The sequence below is a fragment of the Amborella trichopoda genome, chromosome 7, assembly GCF_054954075.1.
Source record: "Amborella trichopoda isolate Santa Cruz 75 chromosome 7, AtrichopodaSantaCruz75HAP2 v2.0, whole genome shotgun sequence".
NCBI lineage: Eukaryota > Viridiplantae > Streptophyta > Magnoliopsida > Amborellales > Amborellaceae > Amborella > Amborella trichopoda.
Window position 1 is genome coordinate 3,353,243 of NC_142342.1, and position 17,411 is coordinate 3,370,653.

The following is a 17,411-nucleotide window of genomic DNA, read 5'->3' on the forward strand; positions in this document are numbered from 1 at the left end:
TTGCAGTGGAGAAGAAGATGAGAGAGTCATCATTTTTCTAGAGGGAGAAGAAGAAGAGAGCAAGAAATATCATTTTCTTTTTATAGAGGGAGAAGAAAAGAGAAAGAAAGATCATTTTTTTCACAGAGAGAAAACCTCTAGAAAGAAAAAGAACCTTTGAGAGAGAAGATCTTTAGAAAAGAAAACCCTATAGAGAGAAAGTCTCTAGAAGAAAGTAGAAAGTTCAAAAATTGTTATTTCTTGGAAGACCATGGCTGTGAAATTTATCATAGATTTGATCACTACTCGTTTTTTTTTTGGCAACTTAGCATTGTTTAAACTCCAGCTACTTTGTGTCAAAGCATATTGAGTTTGCGGGGGAGTGTTGGGATGTGGATATCTCGGGTTCATACTGAAATGGGTATATATCTCTTGATAACAAAACAAAACAAAACACGGCTACATTGCCAACACAGTGCAAGCTCATGGGTAAACCACATTTGATTTTTCTGAGCCCCTGTGCCTACTGGGATGATAAATTCGTCAAACCATGCTTAAGATTTGAACTTTTTAACATCTTACCTATACTTTTTGAACTATTTTCAGATGGCCCGTCATTGTCTTGATCAAGTTTCAAAGAGCGAATTAAATCACAAGTCGAAATTGGATTTGAAATTTATTAAGTTACACTTCAGGTAAAATGTCAATTAGTTCAACCTAAGTGTATTTTCATAGGGAAAAGTTTATGAAGAGCCGAGGTTCTAAACAATCAAATTCGAGCCTACCTCAAAAATTTCACTAGAAGATATTGTTTTGATGCTCAAATATCCTCAAATTCATCATTTCAATATCAAGATCCATGAACATGATAAAAAAATGGATTTCAATTTTTGAAAATAGTATATTTTGTAATGCACTTTGAGACCGTCGAATTTCAAGATTTTCAAGTTTTCATAGATCTCTCGATCTACACTATTTTTGAAGCTTTAAACTTTATAAATAAGGATAAAAATATAGTTTAATGCTATCAAAAAGATTTTCGATATTAAAACCATATTTCTCAACACTATTTGAAGGTAAGCTCTAATTTGATTGTTTAGAGCCTATGCTCTATACAAACCACACCCTTGGATAAAAGTTTCAATCAAAATTTCCATATTAGTATTATCTGTAAAAGTTCTTCATTTGAGTTATGAGCTTTTTAATTGTTTTTGTGGTGACTAATATTCTTGTTTGTGATGCTTGAGACTTATTGGCATTAGACAAAGAGGTAGGGGTACCCCATCTAGCAAATCTTACAAAATATAAGTTATCATTAAAAGTAGGGATTACCCTTTATTTTATTTTATTTTTTTGTAAAATAGAAGTCACAATCATTCTGACCCATTAAATTTCAAATTGTGGGGTGATTCATGAAGTCCAATATTTTTTTATTTTATTTTTAACTTTTATATCTATTCAATGACACTCTTACAATCACCTGTTTTAAAATTTAAGGGGACCAAAATGAATGTGAGCTTCATATATAAAAAATAAATAGTCTCTTTGTAGACAATCCCTTAAAAATAAGGTTCGGCTTAGCTATATCCTTTTGCAATCAATTTTGGAGATGGATGAAGGATCCAAAACTTCCCACGTTTATTGAGATGACCATCATGATTACGAATTCGAAAAAAGAAAAAAAGAAAAAAAAAAGGAATGATAAGCGTAAAAATAGTTATGTAGTCAAAGTATGCTGATTGAACATTAAAAAAAAAAGTACTTCCATTGCCTTCAGTGGGGCCGACTTTGTCCATCATCATCCAACCATTGATCAGATGACGGTAACAACCATTAAGTTTTATAGTTTGTTTGATTTTGGAGGATACAGTTTTGGAAACTCTGTAACATGGAAACATTTATTTTATCCACTTCCTTAAAAAATACGATATCCAAAACTACTTATTTTAAAATTCAAACACATCCTTACTGCCATATAGATTCGAGTTTTCTAACTGGATGGAGAAACATGGCATAACCCATATGACCAATTGTCGATCACCGTCGAATCAATCACTTGCACCGCGATGCAGTGAAAACGAACCATACAGTTCATTACTTACGTTGGACCCAATTCTTCCAACACCGTCCAAACATTCATCTGACGTAAAAAATCAAAGAGTTCTCATTACCATATGATCGGTTTCCTCATGACCATATAAACGGTCCGTACGGTTCATCACATAAGTTGATCCCACTTTCCAACACCGTCCAAACATTCATCTGACAGTGAAAAATCATAGAGTTCTCATTACCATATGATCGGTGTCCTCATGACCATATAAAACGTGCGAGCGCTACTAGAATTTTCCGACGTGGCAGTCATGCCGCGAAAGTGGATCTCACGATCGGAGACACAAAAAAAAAAGCTAAAAAAATTAAACGAAAAAAACGAAAAACAACGGCTAAAAAATGAAAAAAAATATAAAATGTATATTTATATAAAAAAAAGTAAAAAGTGAATTCTTGCATCCGCTAACAATCTGCGGAAAGCATCAATCACTTTGCCTCTATTTGACTCGTTTGCATCTGATTCTTCATCATTTCTCTCTGTTTTATTGTCTTTTACATTTGATACTTTGTGCGCCTACTATTGTTTTGAGCTTCGCTATTGGAATTCTAGGGTTAGTTGCTTATTCTCTCTGAATAATTTTTTATCGGAGCTCTATAATCTCTCGATTTTGTCATGCGATTGCGCATTTTATTATCCTTTGCATAATTCTATGAGATTTTGTTTTGCGATCGTGCATTTTATTATCCTTTGCATAATTCTATGCGCAATTTACCATTTTTTCAGCTTTTAAAGTTTACAATTATGTATCTGTTCTGGTTTGAGCTTCCATATTGGAATTTTCGGGATCTTTTGTGAACTAGTGGTAAATCAACAGATTTTGGAATCATCTTTGATCCTTTTACCTTTATCTAATTCTACAATGTAAATGTATTACGATCAGAGCCTCTTTGACGCAGATTGAGCCATACCTTACGATCCATTGAAGCATCAGAATATAACCTTTTTCGTTTTGGCTACTTATGAGGTTTTGCGTGTATTCTAGTTGGAGCTTCACTGATGAAAATCTATCTTTTACATGGAAGCTATGATAGTAGCAGAGCATTTATTAGCAGATCTCCATATCGACATTTTCATAGTCACAGTGGTTCCCGAAATCACATATTCTTGATTTTATGTATTTTTCCATTATTTTGATTTGGCTTTGATGCTTCAAATATACATTGATCCAATTTCGCTCTTTTTTAAAATATATAGTTGTTTCAGGATCTGAAATTTTGAAAATATAAGTGTCCTTGTCATCAGTGGTAAAATTAGCCTCTTTTTGCAAATTTTTTTTCCTTGGATTTATGATGAGTGTTTAGGGTTGGAATTTTCGTGTTGACCCATTGATGTTTGTCTGGGCATATTATGAAGAATTAGCGTTAAGTTATTCTTTGTTCAGGACTCTGCTTTGTGCTTTCTTCTCTCTGAACTGATCTAATTTGCATAATTGATCTCAATTTGAGGTATTTTGATGATCTTTTACATATCATCAATTTATATTTTTGTATATTGTTCACTATTTACTGGTTACAATTTTCTTTCGTGATAGTTATTCTGGAATTTCTTGAACTTGGAAGCTCTGTACATCAGACAATGTTATAACACAGTCATTTTTTTGGGTAAGTCAGTGGGAGATATAACACAGTCATATGATGTGTTATATTTACACTGGCCGCTTTCTTAACGTTTCCTTTTGGCGTCTGCAGTACATCTCTTTTATTCTCTCTTTGATGCAATTTTATTTCAGGGCCATTAGGAAATGAATTTTTTCTTTAATCACAGTGTTATGGTTACTCTTCTTTTGAAAATTGAATTTTCTTACAAAATATTATGGCTAGTCTTTTTTATCATGGTTAGTGATGCAAAATCCAGTCATGAACCTCTTTTTTGGTTGGTAGGAAATTAGTTTAGCTAGGTGAATTGCACAATCCTTTTGAAAAATCATTCAACTTGTGTTCTAAGTTGCCCTTGTCATTTTTTTTATCAGAATGTGGTTCCTCTATGTCGGTTTCCACTCTGACAAAGACCTTAGGTTTAGTTTATCGGCTAAGCTTTCTTTATTAATGTTTCTCTGGGTTGGAGCACTTACCATTTCTGCTTTATAAAATTGAATGAGTAACATAATTCTGTGAATGTTTTTTTTTGTGTGTGATGAATTTCTATTGAGGTTCTAAAATATAGCACAAGTGTTGCAAATTATTACAAAATTTATACATGACTGTGACCAGTGCACAAGTGTTAGCTCTGTACATTTTTTTCCTGCACTCACATTTTGTTTTGATTTACTTTTACTTGTTGAGTTCATCAAATTTCCTCAAGAGAAGATGATGATTGAGGATTTCTTTGTAAGTTTCATAATTTTCTTTTTACCATTGCTCGTTACTGCTTTCCCAGGTATAGGTTTGAACTTCACTTTGAAGTTTAAGGAGCTGTAGAGCTTAGAAAGTCACTTACTTGACTGTTAAAGCATTTCTCTTGCGCTACTATAATTACAGGTGTGTGCCATCTCTGGCTACCATTAACTAGGTGTGTCATTGATTATAAACTGGTTAAATAATATATTCAAGACAAACATAAATATCAGACATCTGCTCTTTCACAGAATTTATATGTGGGAGTAAGAGAGAAGGGGTTTGAGGTTCTTGAATTCTTGAGTGTCGCAGCAACTTCAATAGGGTTTATTTTCAAGGTTCTAAGTTTAATAAATCTGATAGCCCAGAAAATGGTGCTTTTACATCACAGATACGAACATCCAAGCAGCTCCTTCTATGTGTGAAATTACAGTCTTTTTCAATGTGATTTTTGAGGTTGCAAAGAAAAAGAATTTGGTTGAATTACTTACGACTTCATGATCATTGCTTCTCTAGGGATACCACAATGACTACAGTAATGGAGGGCACTGTTTTTACGCCTTCTTTGGAGGGAATGAAGCTGGTAAAGTCAGATGAAGGGGAAATGCTGACCAAGCCTTTCTTGGATGTTTGCAAGCTCATTCTTCCTGTTATAGGTATTTACAGGTTTTCCTTTACAAGCAAAGCTCGTTTAAAGTAAAATTATGGTGTTGCTTTTCTTTTGAAATTTGGGATCCATTCTACCTCTGATTGTGCTTTTATCATGCTAGGTTATTAAAGGCCTTTTTATAACTTTCTTTTTACCCTACGGTATGATAATCCTCAGGCATTTGATGAAGTCATCACATACTCAAGTTCCCTTCATAAGATTTGAAAATTATCTTTGTGCAGTTAGCAGGACTGAATTTGTTTTCTCAATCATTTTCAGAATCCTCTCACTTTCCTCCTTGCCTAGAAAATAAAACTTCTACAAATGGATTCCATTTCATATAAAATTTGTGACAAGTTGTCCCCTGGCAGTCAGTAGTGTACGGAAGGACATAATAGTCCTGTGATATCAAAGGTGTTACATTATTAAAGATATGCTGGTCATGCCTACTTTTCTCATGTACATGATGGAAATTAAACCCAACTTCTCGTATGCTTGTTAAGAGATGGTATGGTTATGACTTCTTGATTGAATATCTTCAATCTCTGTGGGGAACTATTGTTCAGAGAACTAGTTCTTCAAAATCCCCAGCTAAAATGAATAAGAAATATTTTGTTTAAGGATTGCCTAGATTTTTATATTTCTTTGTGCCTAATGTGCATTGGGAGTTTAGATCATAACGTATTTACCCTGATCTCTAGCTGATAATATTAATTTTCGTTAAAGATTACCACTTACATTAACTCTACTTTGAAGCCTGTTATTAATATATTATTTGGCCTGCTACTGATTAAAGGTTCTGTTATTGACACGTAGAAAAATTTGGGGCTGCCATGGCACTTGTGAAATCTGATGTGGGAGGCAACATCTCGGTATGGCATATGATTATCTATCCTGAATTACTTTGCTCTCTCCATTGAGGGGGCTGTAGATGTTCCTGATATGATTTCAAAGCTCATTGCTTTACTAATTGTAGTGTCCTATCTATAATACTGAAGACTGAAGTTGATGGTATCAAAATGTTGCATAATGAGGACTCATTACTTGCCTTCTTTATTTTTTTCAAATTGCAGAGATTGGAGAACAAATACTCTTCAAATCCTTCACAATACCATTTGCTATACTCTATGATAAAAGAAGAGGTCGAAGCTAAAACAGCAAAATCTTCTTCTAGTTGTACGAATGGTCTCCTGTGGTTGACAAGGTAGAAATATGAAAACCAAACTCAATTCTATGGCAACTTAACATGGATTTGAGAAATTTCCTATATTCTGGTGAAATAATTTAGATGATGTCAACTAATCAGAAAAAATGTGATTAAGATGACCTGTTTAGGTTCTAGAAGCGTGTCATTGTAGTACTCTCACAGACATAGTTGTTGGGTGCATGAGTTTGCACCTACCACTGCTGGCATATTATCTTTGAATGTGTGGTCATTGATATCGGTGAATGATTAAATGACTGGGGCTCTTTGAGTTTAGACGAGCTTGGTCCATCTGGACCATCATTTTTTGGGTAGAAATGATATGGATCTTCAAATGGGTTGGCCTACATTTTTTATCATTCGTGCTACATTTTCCCATTTGAGGATCTGGATGACTCCTGTGCACAGAATGATTATTTCCCTAATCCAAGTTGATCAACTGCAAAAGAAAATATTATTGCATTGTGCTCTAGGAAATATGGATTCAAATGTTTCTCTATCTATTATTATCTCTAGGAAATATGGATTCAATTGTTTCTCTATCTATTAGGTAAAAATTAATTTTTCTATCTCTCTCTCTCTTAGGTGAACACTTTTTTTTACTCCAATAACAAGAGTTAATCACGGGTTGCTCAGTTGTTAGACAAACACATGCAGCATACCCCAAGACCATTGGCTTGTGTGAATTGCCAAATTATTCAGGATTGTTATGGGATGCATACTTGGTTTTGTTATTACTTAAACTTAGTGTTACTTGGACACTCAGTATTTTCCTTGGTATCGTGTGTTGACATGCACCGACAAGCCATCAACAATTGTACGTACGTGTCTGATGAAATCAGCAATTGTTCAGTACTTTTGACACTTTAAATTAAGGTGTCGAGCTATACTATTTACAAGCATAAGTGGTGGAGTTGATGTCCCCATACTGGGAAGAGTGGTTGAATTCCTGCCAGTGCAAGTCACCTTATCTACCTTTTTTTTTTATTATTATTATTAAACAAAAGCTTTCTCATTAGCAAAAACCTCACCCCAAGAACTGACCAAAGCAGGTCTTGAACCCAAGACCTCTTATGCGTGAAGCAAGAGTGTTACCGCAATGACTCCTCAGCAGCTCTTGCACAAGATTGGCATGTTTTAAATTATAGATGTTACTTAATGAAGTGGAGATAAAAAAACTCAGGCTTTGGGGCTCAAACATGAGAGATCTTAAGCGGGGTTGTTCACAAGAGGTCTTCACCGCTACCACTATGGCATTGTGTTTTAAACGTAATATTACTAGAATTTGTATAATATAATTGGAATTTTAGCCTCACATACTGAACGCTTTGATGCATACCAGAAATCTACACCGGTGTCGGTGTCCATTTAAAACTGCTTATACTGTTATTTCAAAAGTATTATCACTACTGATGGTATTAGATCTCATCTGGTAAGCTGGACATGAAACCCTATTTCCATTGTTTTAGACAGTTCCATACCACAAGTCCCTTATGCCAAATTGAGAATTGATTTTTATGGGTCAAGAGCATATTTTATCTTTATCGGGATGAACACTAAAATACCCACTCAGAAGGGGGGGGGGGGGGGGGGGGGATATATTAAATGGTCAAGCCCCCTTTCAAAATCAATGAAGTGGTCAATGATCCTATTTAACATTAGGACGTTTAATTTTTAAGTTTAATTTCACTTAGCTGCCTCATTGAAAAATGTTAAAAATTTATATTACCCTCATTCAGGATTGGGAGCCCTGAACAAGCAGGATCATTGCTATAATTGGCCCACTGAAGTGGCCCAAGCCAAATGATTTAAATACCCCTAGTAGTTCAATGTTAGGAAAACAAAACAAGGTTTGAAATGAAGATAAGTGAGTTCCATGTTTCTAACCCTGAATAACCCAAAGGTATCTATGTTGCTAACAATCAGGGTATTATCAGCATTTAGCTCAGGCCACTTACGTAAGCCAAGTTATAATGAAAAGGCCCCAATTTTTTCAGGATTCCCAATCCATAACAGGGGCAAATTTGTTTTTTTAAAATATTTTTTGAGGAGGTATATAAGTGAAAAAAAGAAAAGTAAGGTTGTTTGACCACCTGAAGATTTTGCATGGTGGTTTGATCAAGATGTTTTCCTATTTTTATTTTTTAATTATGCTGGGAGAAACTAAATTTCATATATGCCTTCTTTTCCCAGGGCTATGGACTTCTTGGTAGAGCTATTTCGCAACTTATTGGAGCATCCTGGTTGGACCATGTCTCAAGCCTGTTCTGATGCATACACCAAAACCTTGAAGAAATGGCATGGTTGGCTTGCAAGTTCTAGCTTCACTGTAAGACCCCATTAGCCTCTAGGCTGAGTGTATCTTGTAAATTCTATCTGGTGTCTTTTGATATCTGTGTTGAAGGAGAAACCACAAGTCCACAACTCTCTCTCTCTATTTTGGCTAAGGTGTGCGTGTTTTTTACAGGTTGCCATGAAACTAGCACCCGACAAGAAGAAGTTTATGGAGGTCATAGGTGGTGATGGAGACCTCAATGCCGACATCGACATGTTCTGCAAGACCTTCTCTCCTCTACTTCAAGAAAACCACAAATTCCTGGTAAAGTTTCATTGGACTCCAATTTTGGTTCAAATAAAAAAGTCCCAAAAATCCCGAGCCTTTTCTTCAAAACTAGTGATTCACAAATCACTTCTGACTTGGGAATAACCCAAATCAGACTAGATCAAGTGGTTGGTGTTTCTGCGATGAAAGACCCCAGTATCAATCAGTTCTCCTGGTTTCTAGCTTGTTAATTTTTATTTTTGTTTAACATAACCAGGTCCAACTCAGTATTCACCCGAGTTGGATCCCGCAAGTCGGAATCAGACCTCCGGCAAGTCAGAGCTCTACTCTAAAAGCACTATCCAAAACAAGTCCAATACCTACCTGCCTTATCTTGCAAGAAGGGGAGGATATTTATGTTACTACATTATAGAGTAACTCTTTTTTGGTTATGTTCATTTTGCCCCTCAATGGTGATAAATGCATTATCTTTCAAAAGTGCTCATATTCCATTTTTTTTTTCTTTAAACACAAGAAAAGAAAGAGGAAAAATTCCCAAGGTTAATTACCTTTAATGAGTAAAGATAATAAATAAATAGCTAAATAAAAAATTATATGGCTTTTTGTTTGCAGGATAGCATTGGCATGGATAATCTGAAAGCTTCTTGAGATCTCCGTGCTATTTACGCACCCAGTACGACCAAGCCCTGGACAAACCCTAAACCTTCAAAAGCTTCTTCAGAGCTTTTGCTTTATCATTTTAAAAGTTTACCTTCCATTTTCTCTCTGACATTGCAATTAAAATAATTACTATTTGTAGAATTCCAGGGCTGGATTTCAAGTTATGTTGCTGGTCCATTTAAGTATTATTTTGTTGCTAGTTTCTGCTTTTGTTTGTAATTTTTGTGTTTTGATCATTTGGCTATTAAGGCTGTGCATGACGAATATAAGATTATACAATTACAAGAGTTTTAAAAATCCAATCGGGAGGGAGAATTGGTCGTTTGGGAAACCGGCTTGGACAGGCAAGTTAGCCGATTCTCACATCTCCCGTATGAGAATCAGTCAATAAAAAATTAACTAAAGAAAAATAATAAGGACAAAATTAATAAGGAACCAGTCAATCCATATCACCGAGTTTTTTGATTGGATCATCCGGTTCCTTAAGGAAATCGAGCTAGTGGGCTCAAATCGGACCAATTTTCAGTTTTAATCGGGAACTAGTTTGCCTGGGACCGATTTTCGATTTAGATCATTGATTCTCGATCTAGATGGACGGGTTTCTAGACACTAGTATAAACTATAGTGCAGGTTAGCATAAGACCGCTTCTTTATAATGAAAAAAAGTAAGACAATACTTTGAAACCCCACCAAAGAATGCACTTCTTGGCTTGAATTTATAAACACTTGCAAATGGACGATCTAGATAATGTGTTGCACAATGCATTAATTTTACTTTGGAATCCATAGTTTCAAATTCATAATTGTCAAGGTTAAGATCTACAAGTTCAGGTTTCAACTTTGGAACAACCTTTTCTAGCGAGGACTTTAAAAAGCTTAAGCCCCATGCTGATTTTTTTTTTTATAAACTCTATCCAGCATAAACAATAATAAAGTTTAGGAAAAGTATGCGTAGATTTTTATTTACTTTTAATACAAAGAGATTATAATATCTAAATAAGTGGACAAAGCCAAATACGTATTGAACCAAGAAAATTTAAAATGATTGTTTTTTCTCTTACGGGGAAAACACACTACCTCACCAATGTGCTTTGCTTTTGGCTGCCTGAGCCACATGGCGATGAGAGACCTGTATTTAATATCCTTTAGTCTTGGCATCAAAATCACCACCATGGATTGTCTATAAAGACACTATTTATCTTTTATATATGTAGGTTACAATCATTTTTGTCTCTTAAATTTGAAAATAGGTGCTTGTAAGGGTATCATTGAATAGACACACATCTACAAAAAAAAATATTGGACTTCATGACTCACCTCAAGCCATCTAATTTAACATCTAATGAGTGAAAATATTTTTGACTTTTATATATAAAAGATAAATGATCTCTTTGTAAATAATCCCTTATTTAGATTTTGTACTTTTTGAAAGCTAATTCTCGAGACTCGACCATTTCCGCAAAGGGAGGAATGAGGAGCGAGGACTAAGAATTTACACACTTGTGGGAATTGGGTAATGATTCAAAATGACGCAAAAGCGAGAAAATATTTTTTAGAAAAATTCGAGGAAACTAAATAGAGAAAAAGGGTGCCGCTTATATGAAGCATCAACTTTAAGTAATCAAAGTAAGGCACACTTTCAAATATATGTCAAAAACTTTAGAATTGCCTGAAAAATCTATTTTTACCCCTTATTGTAAAAATTAAAGCTTAAAAATGATGCAAATTAAGAAGATCTCTAATCACTTGAAAATCATAAAAATGAACAGTCTAGATGATGCACTATTTTTAGAACTTAAGTCTTTATTCTTGTAGCCATACATTTCGATGTTGAGGTGATTAAGTGAAAGATTTTACAGTATTAGAACAACTTTCTCCATTGCATTTTTATATAATAAGGTTGACGCCTTATATAAAAAATTTTGTTTGCAAAATATTTAATTTGTACAAACTAGCCCCTTTTAGAAAATGGTTATGTTAGGGTACTCACACTATAGAGCGTTTTATAATTGTACACAATAAATTTTGGACACTTATATACACTTATTTTGTAATACAATTTTTTTTGGTAATGGTACTTTTTGTCATTAAGAGTGATATAATAAATATTTCTATCAGAAACTAGTGAAATTTTATTATCTATGTGGGTAATGTCACACCCCATGTGGATGATGTAATTATCTACTATAATTAATAAGGGTTTTGTTAGGCTATAAGAGTGTATAGCATTAAAGTCCAAACATTTTCTAACACATAAATACCAAAAATTCTAAGTAGGGGCATTTTTATCATGCAGAAGGGTAAAATGGATATTTATATAAGAAAATAGTGACATTCTATTAGTAGTTAATAGACAATTAATGTATCATGTCGGTGATATTAGACACCATGTCGGTGATATCATTGTCCACTATTGTTAGTAAATATTTTTATTTTTATTAGGAATTTATACTTTACCTTTGACTAATTATTTAAAATACCTCTAGACAAAAAATTATTATAGTATAGGATATTTGTATCTAAGTATCCAAAAACATTGAGGACCTTAAATGTATATACCACCAAGTGTATAGCCTATTAATTAATAAATGTTTTTCTTTTTATCATGAATTTCTACCTTGCTATTAAATAATTACTTAAAACACCCTTAGGCAAAAATATTACTATATAATAAGGGTAGGGCATCGAGTGTCCAAATATATTGAGCATATTGATGAAATACTCAAATAGATGAGTACCCTAACATAACCCTTTAAAAAAGGGAAATTGCTAATGATTTGATGAAGCTTTATGTTATTGTTATGTTTATTTTTATTTTTATTTTTTATTTTGTTTATTGCTAATTTATGCTGAGAAAACAACTATTTTTTTCCCGACCATTCTTATAAATTCCTCTATAAAGGCTTTAGGTTTTAAATTTGATAACTTCTCCTTAAAAAAAAAAAAAAAAGAGCCAGGGATCAAAGGTGGGGGCTTAAGAGTACAAGGGCAAAATAGAATGGAATTTGAAGAGAGAAGAACGATACACGTATTGAGAGGTAGAGAAGAAAGAGATGGAGAAGAGAAAGAACAGAACATGGTCGAGCGTAAGAGATTGCAGGGAAGGAGAGGCCCGATCAGCTTAGCCCTAAAAAAATTAAGGCTCAGGCCACAAAATGTGGCTCGCGGGCCACGGAACCACAGCCCGATGGTAGAGTCAAGCCGAGCCGAGGCCATTATTTTTATCCTTTTAATTTTTTTATTTTATTTGGCCCTGTCTAAGGCCAGGCTTGGATGATTGTTCAGGGTAGGGCTAAGCCATGATATTCTTGTAGGGATCAAACCGGGCTAGGGCAACCTGGCCCGTTGCCATTCCTACATGGGGGTGGCAATGAACATGGACCCAACTTGAGTCTGGGTATGGGTTTAAAAATTGAACCTGGTGGGTTGGGTCCGAGTCCAAATATTGGAGCAAAACACTATTCGGGTCTAGGTTTGGGTCCATGTGGACCCAATCTGAATAGTATTATTATTTGAATAATAATTAATACAAAGTATTTTAATAATATTGAATAAATATAATTATATTAGTTATAATATCTAAATAAGAACGCAGTTTCTATAAGGCATATCTCTAAATTTTATCATAACATGAACTTTCGGTGTAAAAATTTATTAGGATTATCTAAAATCTATTTTCATATCTAATTATAAAATTTTAAATTCCAAAAATGATTAAAATCAAGTAGATCTATAAATTTATAAAAATCTTGAACATGGACGGTCTAGATAATATGTTGCAAGATATACTATTTATGAGACTCAAAATCCTTTTTTTTTCTCATATTTATACATCTCAATGATCAATTAGAAAGTTTTTGATCATCAAAACAACCTTTTAGAATGGATATTTTTGAGATGCATATGTAATTCTACGTTTTAAAATTGCAACTTTATATAAACTTTTTCCTTGAAATAACACACGTATATATTTAAATGGATTTTTTAAAAAAATTTGTTTGGGCCCAATCGGGTCGGCTGAGTTAGAGATGAGAGAGATAGGGGTTGAGATAGAATTGAAGGGGAGGAGAGAGAGAGACGCGTGTTAGAATCTTTAGATATTATGTGGGAAGCAAAGAACATGGTGAGACGCCAGCACGAACCCACGCCTTTACGTTTCTCTCTCTCTACAAAACGTTTCTCTCTCTCTATAAATTTAGAGAGATAAAAAGCTCCCATGTTTCTCTCACTACAATTGGAGGCAGAGAGAGAGACCCCAGTCTGTCTCACACGGCTTTAGTTTCTCTCACCTCAATTCTAGAGAGAGAATGAAACAAAAAAAATTTAGAGAGAGAAAGAGGAAGAGAGAGACCCGCTCTCCAGTAAAACTATTAATCTCTCTTTTGGGGGATGGCCGTTAAAACTCGTGGCTGGGCCCCGCCCTACTGAAACCTTTCAAAATTTTCCGTTAAATCGGACCGTTCATCTCTTCAATCTCTTCTCTCTCTCTAACCGTTTATGCCACCCCATTGCCCTCCACCCCACCATTGAAAGCCTCAATTTTAAGCTCTCTCTCTCTAAAACTTCAATTCACCCCACATTTGTAAGCTCTCTCTCTCTAAAACCGCATTTCACCTCCCTCTCTTCTTGCTCTTTGCACTGCAAACTCTCCTCAAAGAGCAAAAATTGGGGTTTGGGTCCCTCCCCCCCCCCTCTTCCTCTTCTTCACTGTAGGGGACAGGATCTAAAAAAGGTCATTTGGGAGTTTTGTTCAATTAATTGTCTCTTTTTGGGAGAGAAGAAAGGGTTTATCGAGATGAAATTATGCCTGTTCGACCGGATTATAGGCCAGCAATTGCAGTTCATCACATGATTCAGGCACTCTTCAGTCTGAGGTTTTCCGAGGGAGCCAATTCTGTTCTGAAGGTACCTTCAATTAAACAAAACCATAATTAGTACATAGAACAATAAATAAGAAGGATTTTCCATGAAAATATTAATGTATATTCATATATCATTTTTATCGTGGATTCTAATTATCGAATGCCGGATTCACGAGAAAAAACCACGTTCTCGCATTTCCAATAACTTCAAATTTTTTTATTTGTAATTTTTCAGGGGTTGAATTCATGTCACAAACACTTTTTCTTTTTCCCAGTAGTGCTGTTCATTACCATTGAAATTCCAAATGCTTTCACAATGATCATAGCAGTTCTTGTTTTCTTGTTAAAACTTAAATTCTTTTGTGATTTTGGCTAAATCATCATTTAGTATTGCCTCAATTGCACTGATTTTCTAATCTATTTGTCCTTCAATTGTTGGGGTGGTTGAATATGGAGATTAGTGCTGAGGCAATTAAACCAAATCATAGAGCCAAGAGACCACAACCAAGCATTTATCCTCCATTGATTCATTTTCTGTTTGCATGAAGTTTGGTTTAATCCTCTTAATTATCCAAAATCATCGTATTAATTAAGTTACATAATGCAGAGGACATACCATTCTAGTGGAGGCAATCCGGCCGGTCCTTTCACTGCAATCGGAAATGACGACGAAAATGAAGGGACTTCTGAAAGGCCTCAGATATATCTCCCAAATATTTGGTAAATATTTCTCCTCCCATCTATGATTAATTGAAAATTTCACATATTGAATAACAAAAAAGTCACTAAATTAATTGTATTAACATGACAATATGACGAATGAGCATTCTTCATTTTGGTTTTTCAAGGAATCAGGAAGATATTGAATCCTGGATATCAGAATGGCTGGCAATAAATCTTTCTCAATAAATCATGAAATAGTAGCCATTATTTTTTAGTATTTACATATATTATAGAACTCTCAGGTCTCTTTGTATTGCTTTTTCATTAATTGTGAAGTATATGACCGGGGCAGGTGGAGGTATGTCATTGATCTGGCTTAAAGTATTAAAAACTTCGTACATAGAAATAATACACCTGTTAATATCTAAGTTTTTTATACCGAAGGTAAATGGATTTTATAGTGTGCAATAACTTAACGAATTTCCAAGAATGATAATATTGACTGGTATGTTGATTATTTATTTATTTTTCTAATTTGTTTCATTTCTTTTGATTTTTCAGATGTCAACAATGTATACAAGGAACATGAACTGGAAATTGGTTATCCTACCGATGTAAGGCATGTAGCACACATAGGTTGGGATGGCCCTTCTGTAAACCCACCAAGCTGGGTATGAACTTTCACCTTTCATTCACAATAGTCTCCTAGATATGGAAAATTGTTTTATGCGGTGGGGACCGTATTTCTACATATTCGATGTATAAAGCATCCACTTTAAAAATGGATGCAAACGGATGTTACATCTAAAAATAATTGAAATTAACGGTCTAAATATTTTCTTATAGAATTATTATTTTTAATTTTCAAAATTTATTTATTTATTCATATTCATGATCTCCGTATTAGATATTACATGTCCTTAAAACTTAGGTCCAAACACACAATTAGACCATTACTTTTTATATACATAGGTCACAAACATTCTAAGCTATAATGTGTAAAATGTGGAATGACTCGGACTATGAACGAGGTGAGCAAAAAAAAGGGTGATTTTTTTGTACAAATAGTTACAATGCATATTTTCCATTTCCATTATATATTATTCTTCTCACCATAAAACAATGCATGTTTTCCAACGACAGATGAACGAGTTCAGGACTGTTCCGGATTTCTCATCAGCACCACTCAGTCCGTTAGGAGAAGCAAAGGAGCCAACTGCTACCAGAAGGGCATCACAAGGTGTGCAATTCTAAGTTTTTTTTAGCATAGTTTCAGGAAATTTGATTTGGGTTTGATGAGACAAGAACAAGGATTTGTGCTCTCTCAATCTCTCCCATGGAAGAAATAGAATCTCTCTCTCTCACACACTTCTAACAGCCAAAACCTGACCTCTCCCCACACAGACCTTCAACAGCAACTTGCAGCCCAGCGCGACTCCCCGGTGCAAGACCCCACCACCAGCCCGGGTCCAGCTCGGCGCCACAAGTCCTCTGGCGGCTCCTCTGTCAACTCTCCATCCCTCGACTCCTTATCTGAATTCCCAAGGCCCCCACGCCGCCACCAGTCTGCGGGAGTCGCCCTCGACTCCCCCTCTCGAGATTCTCCAAAGGCCCAACGCTCCCAAATCACCCGCTCGGCCCCTGACTCTCCGAGCAATGACCCTTCCGGAGCACCAAAGCAACGTCGTAGAAGGCCAAAGGGTTCAACTTCGGGCTCGACGAGGTCCTCAAGGTCCAAGGCCTCCTCTCTCTCCGACCAGGATATGAAATTTAGTGAACACAAGATGAGGAACCAGACTGAAGGTAGTGTTTGATGGAACTGATCTTACTATACTCTCTCTTTGCTCTCCTTTCTTTCCTTGAGAGAGGAGAGAATGCAGGTTTGATGGAGATGAGAGAATATTTTTTTATTGTTAGTGAGAGAATGTTAGTGCGTGGGGAAACAGGAGAGAGAAAATGAAAAGAGAGAGAATTCATGGAAAGAGGAGAGATAAAGTTGTTGCATGGGTGGAAGTGTGAGAGAGATAGAGAGGATTGGGGTTTGGTTTATGAGGATTTTTGGAAAGTAAGGTTATGAGAGAGAAAGAAGAGTGAGAAAAGTTGCTGATCTCATGCTGGTTTTCATTGGTTTGTAAATCTGTCCTGTTTATACATGCGCCGATGGTGTTGTAGTGATTCTTTCATTCTTTTACTAATGGTGAAATTCCTTTTTAAGAATTTTTTTTGTTTAGTTCTTTGTTTTCTTTTAGAAAGTATAATTTTTGAAACTTGGGGATGCCCCCAATTGAGTAGTATCTAAGCCTAAACTTTAAAAGAAAATTTTTTAAATCTTTTTGTATATTCTAAGCAATCGGATTTTGTATGTACCCGACTATAAGTGATTAT

The 17,411-nt window shown here is 35.0% G+C and overlaps 2 protein-coding genes across 3 annotated transcripts; both read left to right on the forward strand.

Moving 5' to 3' along the window:
• The first annotated feature begins 2,539 nt into the window (after positions 1 to 2,539).
• GLTP1 (glycolipid transfer protein 1) lies at positions 2,540 to 9,700 on the forward strand. 2 transcript variants are annotated; one of them, XM_011629821.3, is made up of 8 exons: positions 2,540 to 2,642; positions 4,469 to 4,569; positions 4,942 to 5,081; positions 5,891 to 5,946; positions 6,148 to 6,278; positions 8,472 to 8,607; positions 8,746 to 8,877; positions 9,454 to 9,700. In XM_011629821.3, the coding sequence occupies exons 3-8, from the start codon at positions 4,952 to 4,954 to the stop codon at positions 9,487 to 9,489; spliced, it is 621 nt and encodes a 206-aa protein (XP_011628123.1). In that variant the 5' UTR covers positions 2,540 to 2,642; positions 4,469 to 4,569; positions 4,942 to 4,951; the 3' UTR covers positions 9,490 to 9,700. The 2 variants fall into 2 exon arrangements, with proteins under 2 accessions (XP_011628123.1, XP_006857347.2); XM_006857285.4 differs by lacking the exon at positions 4,469 to 4,569.
• Positions 9,701 to 14,320: 4,620 nt separating this feature from the next.
• Positions 14,321 to 17,243, forward strand: RIC1 (ROP-interactive CRIB motif-containing protein 1). The gene is made up of 5 exons (XM_020675443.2): positions 14,321 to 14,406; positions 14,971 to 15,083; positions 15,588 to 15,697; positions 16,170 to 16,266; positions 16,431 to 17,243. Exons 2-5 carry the CDS (start codon positions 15,026 to 15,028, stop codon positions 16,838 to 16,840), a joined length of 675 nt encoding a protein of 224 aa, XP_020531102.1. The 5' UTR covers positions 14,321 to 14,406; positions 14,971 to 15,025; the 3' UTR covers positions 16,841 to 17,243.
• The last annotated feature ends 168 nt before the right edge of the window (positions 17,244 to 17,411 follow it).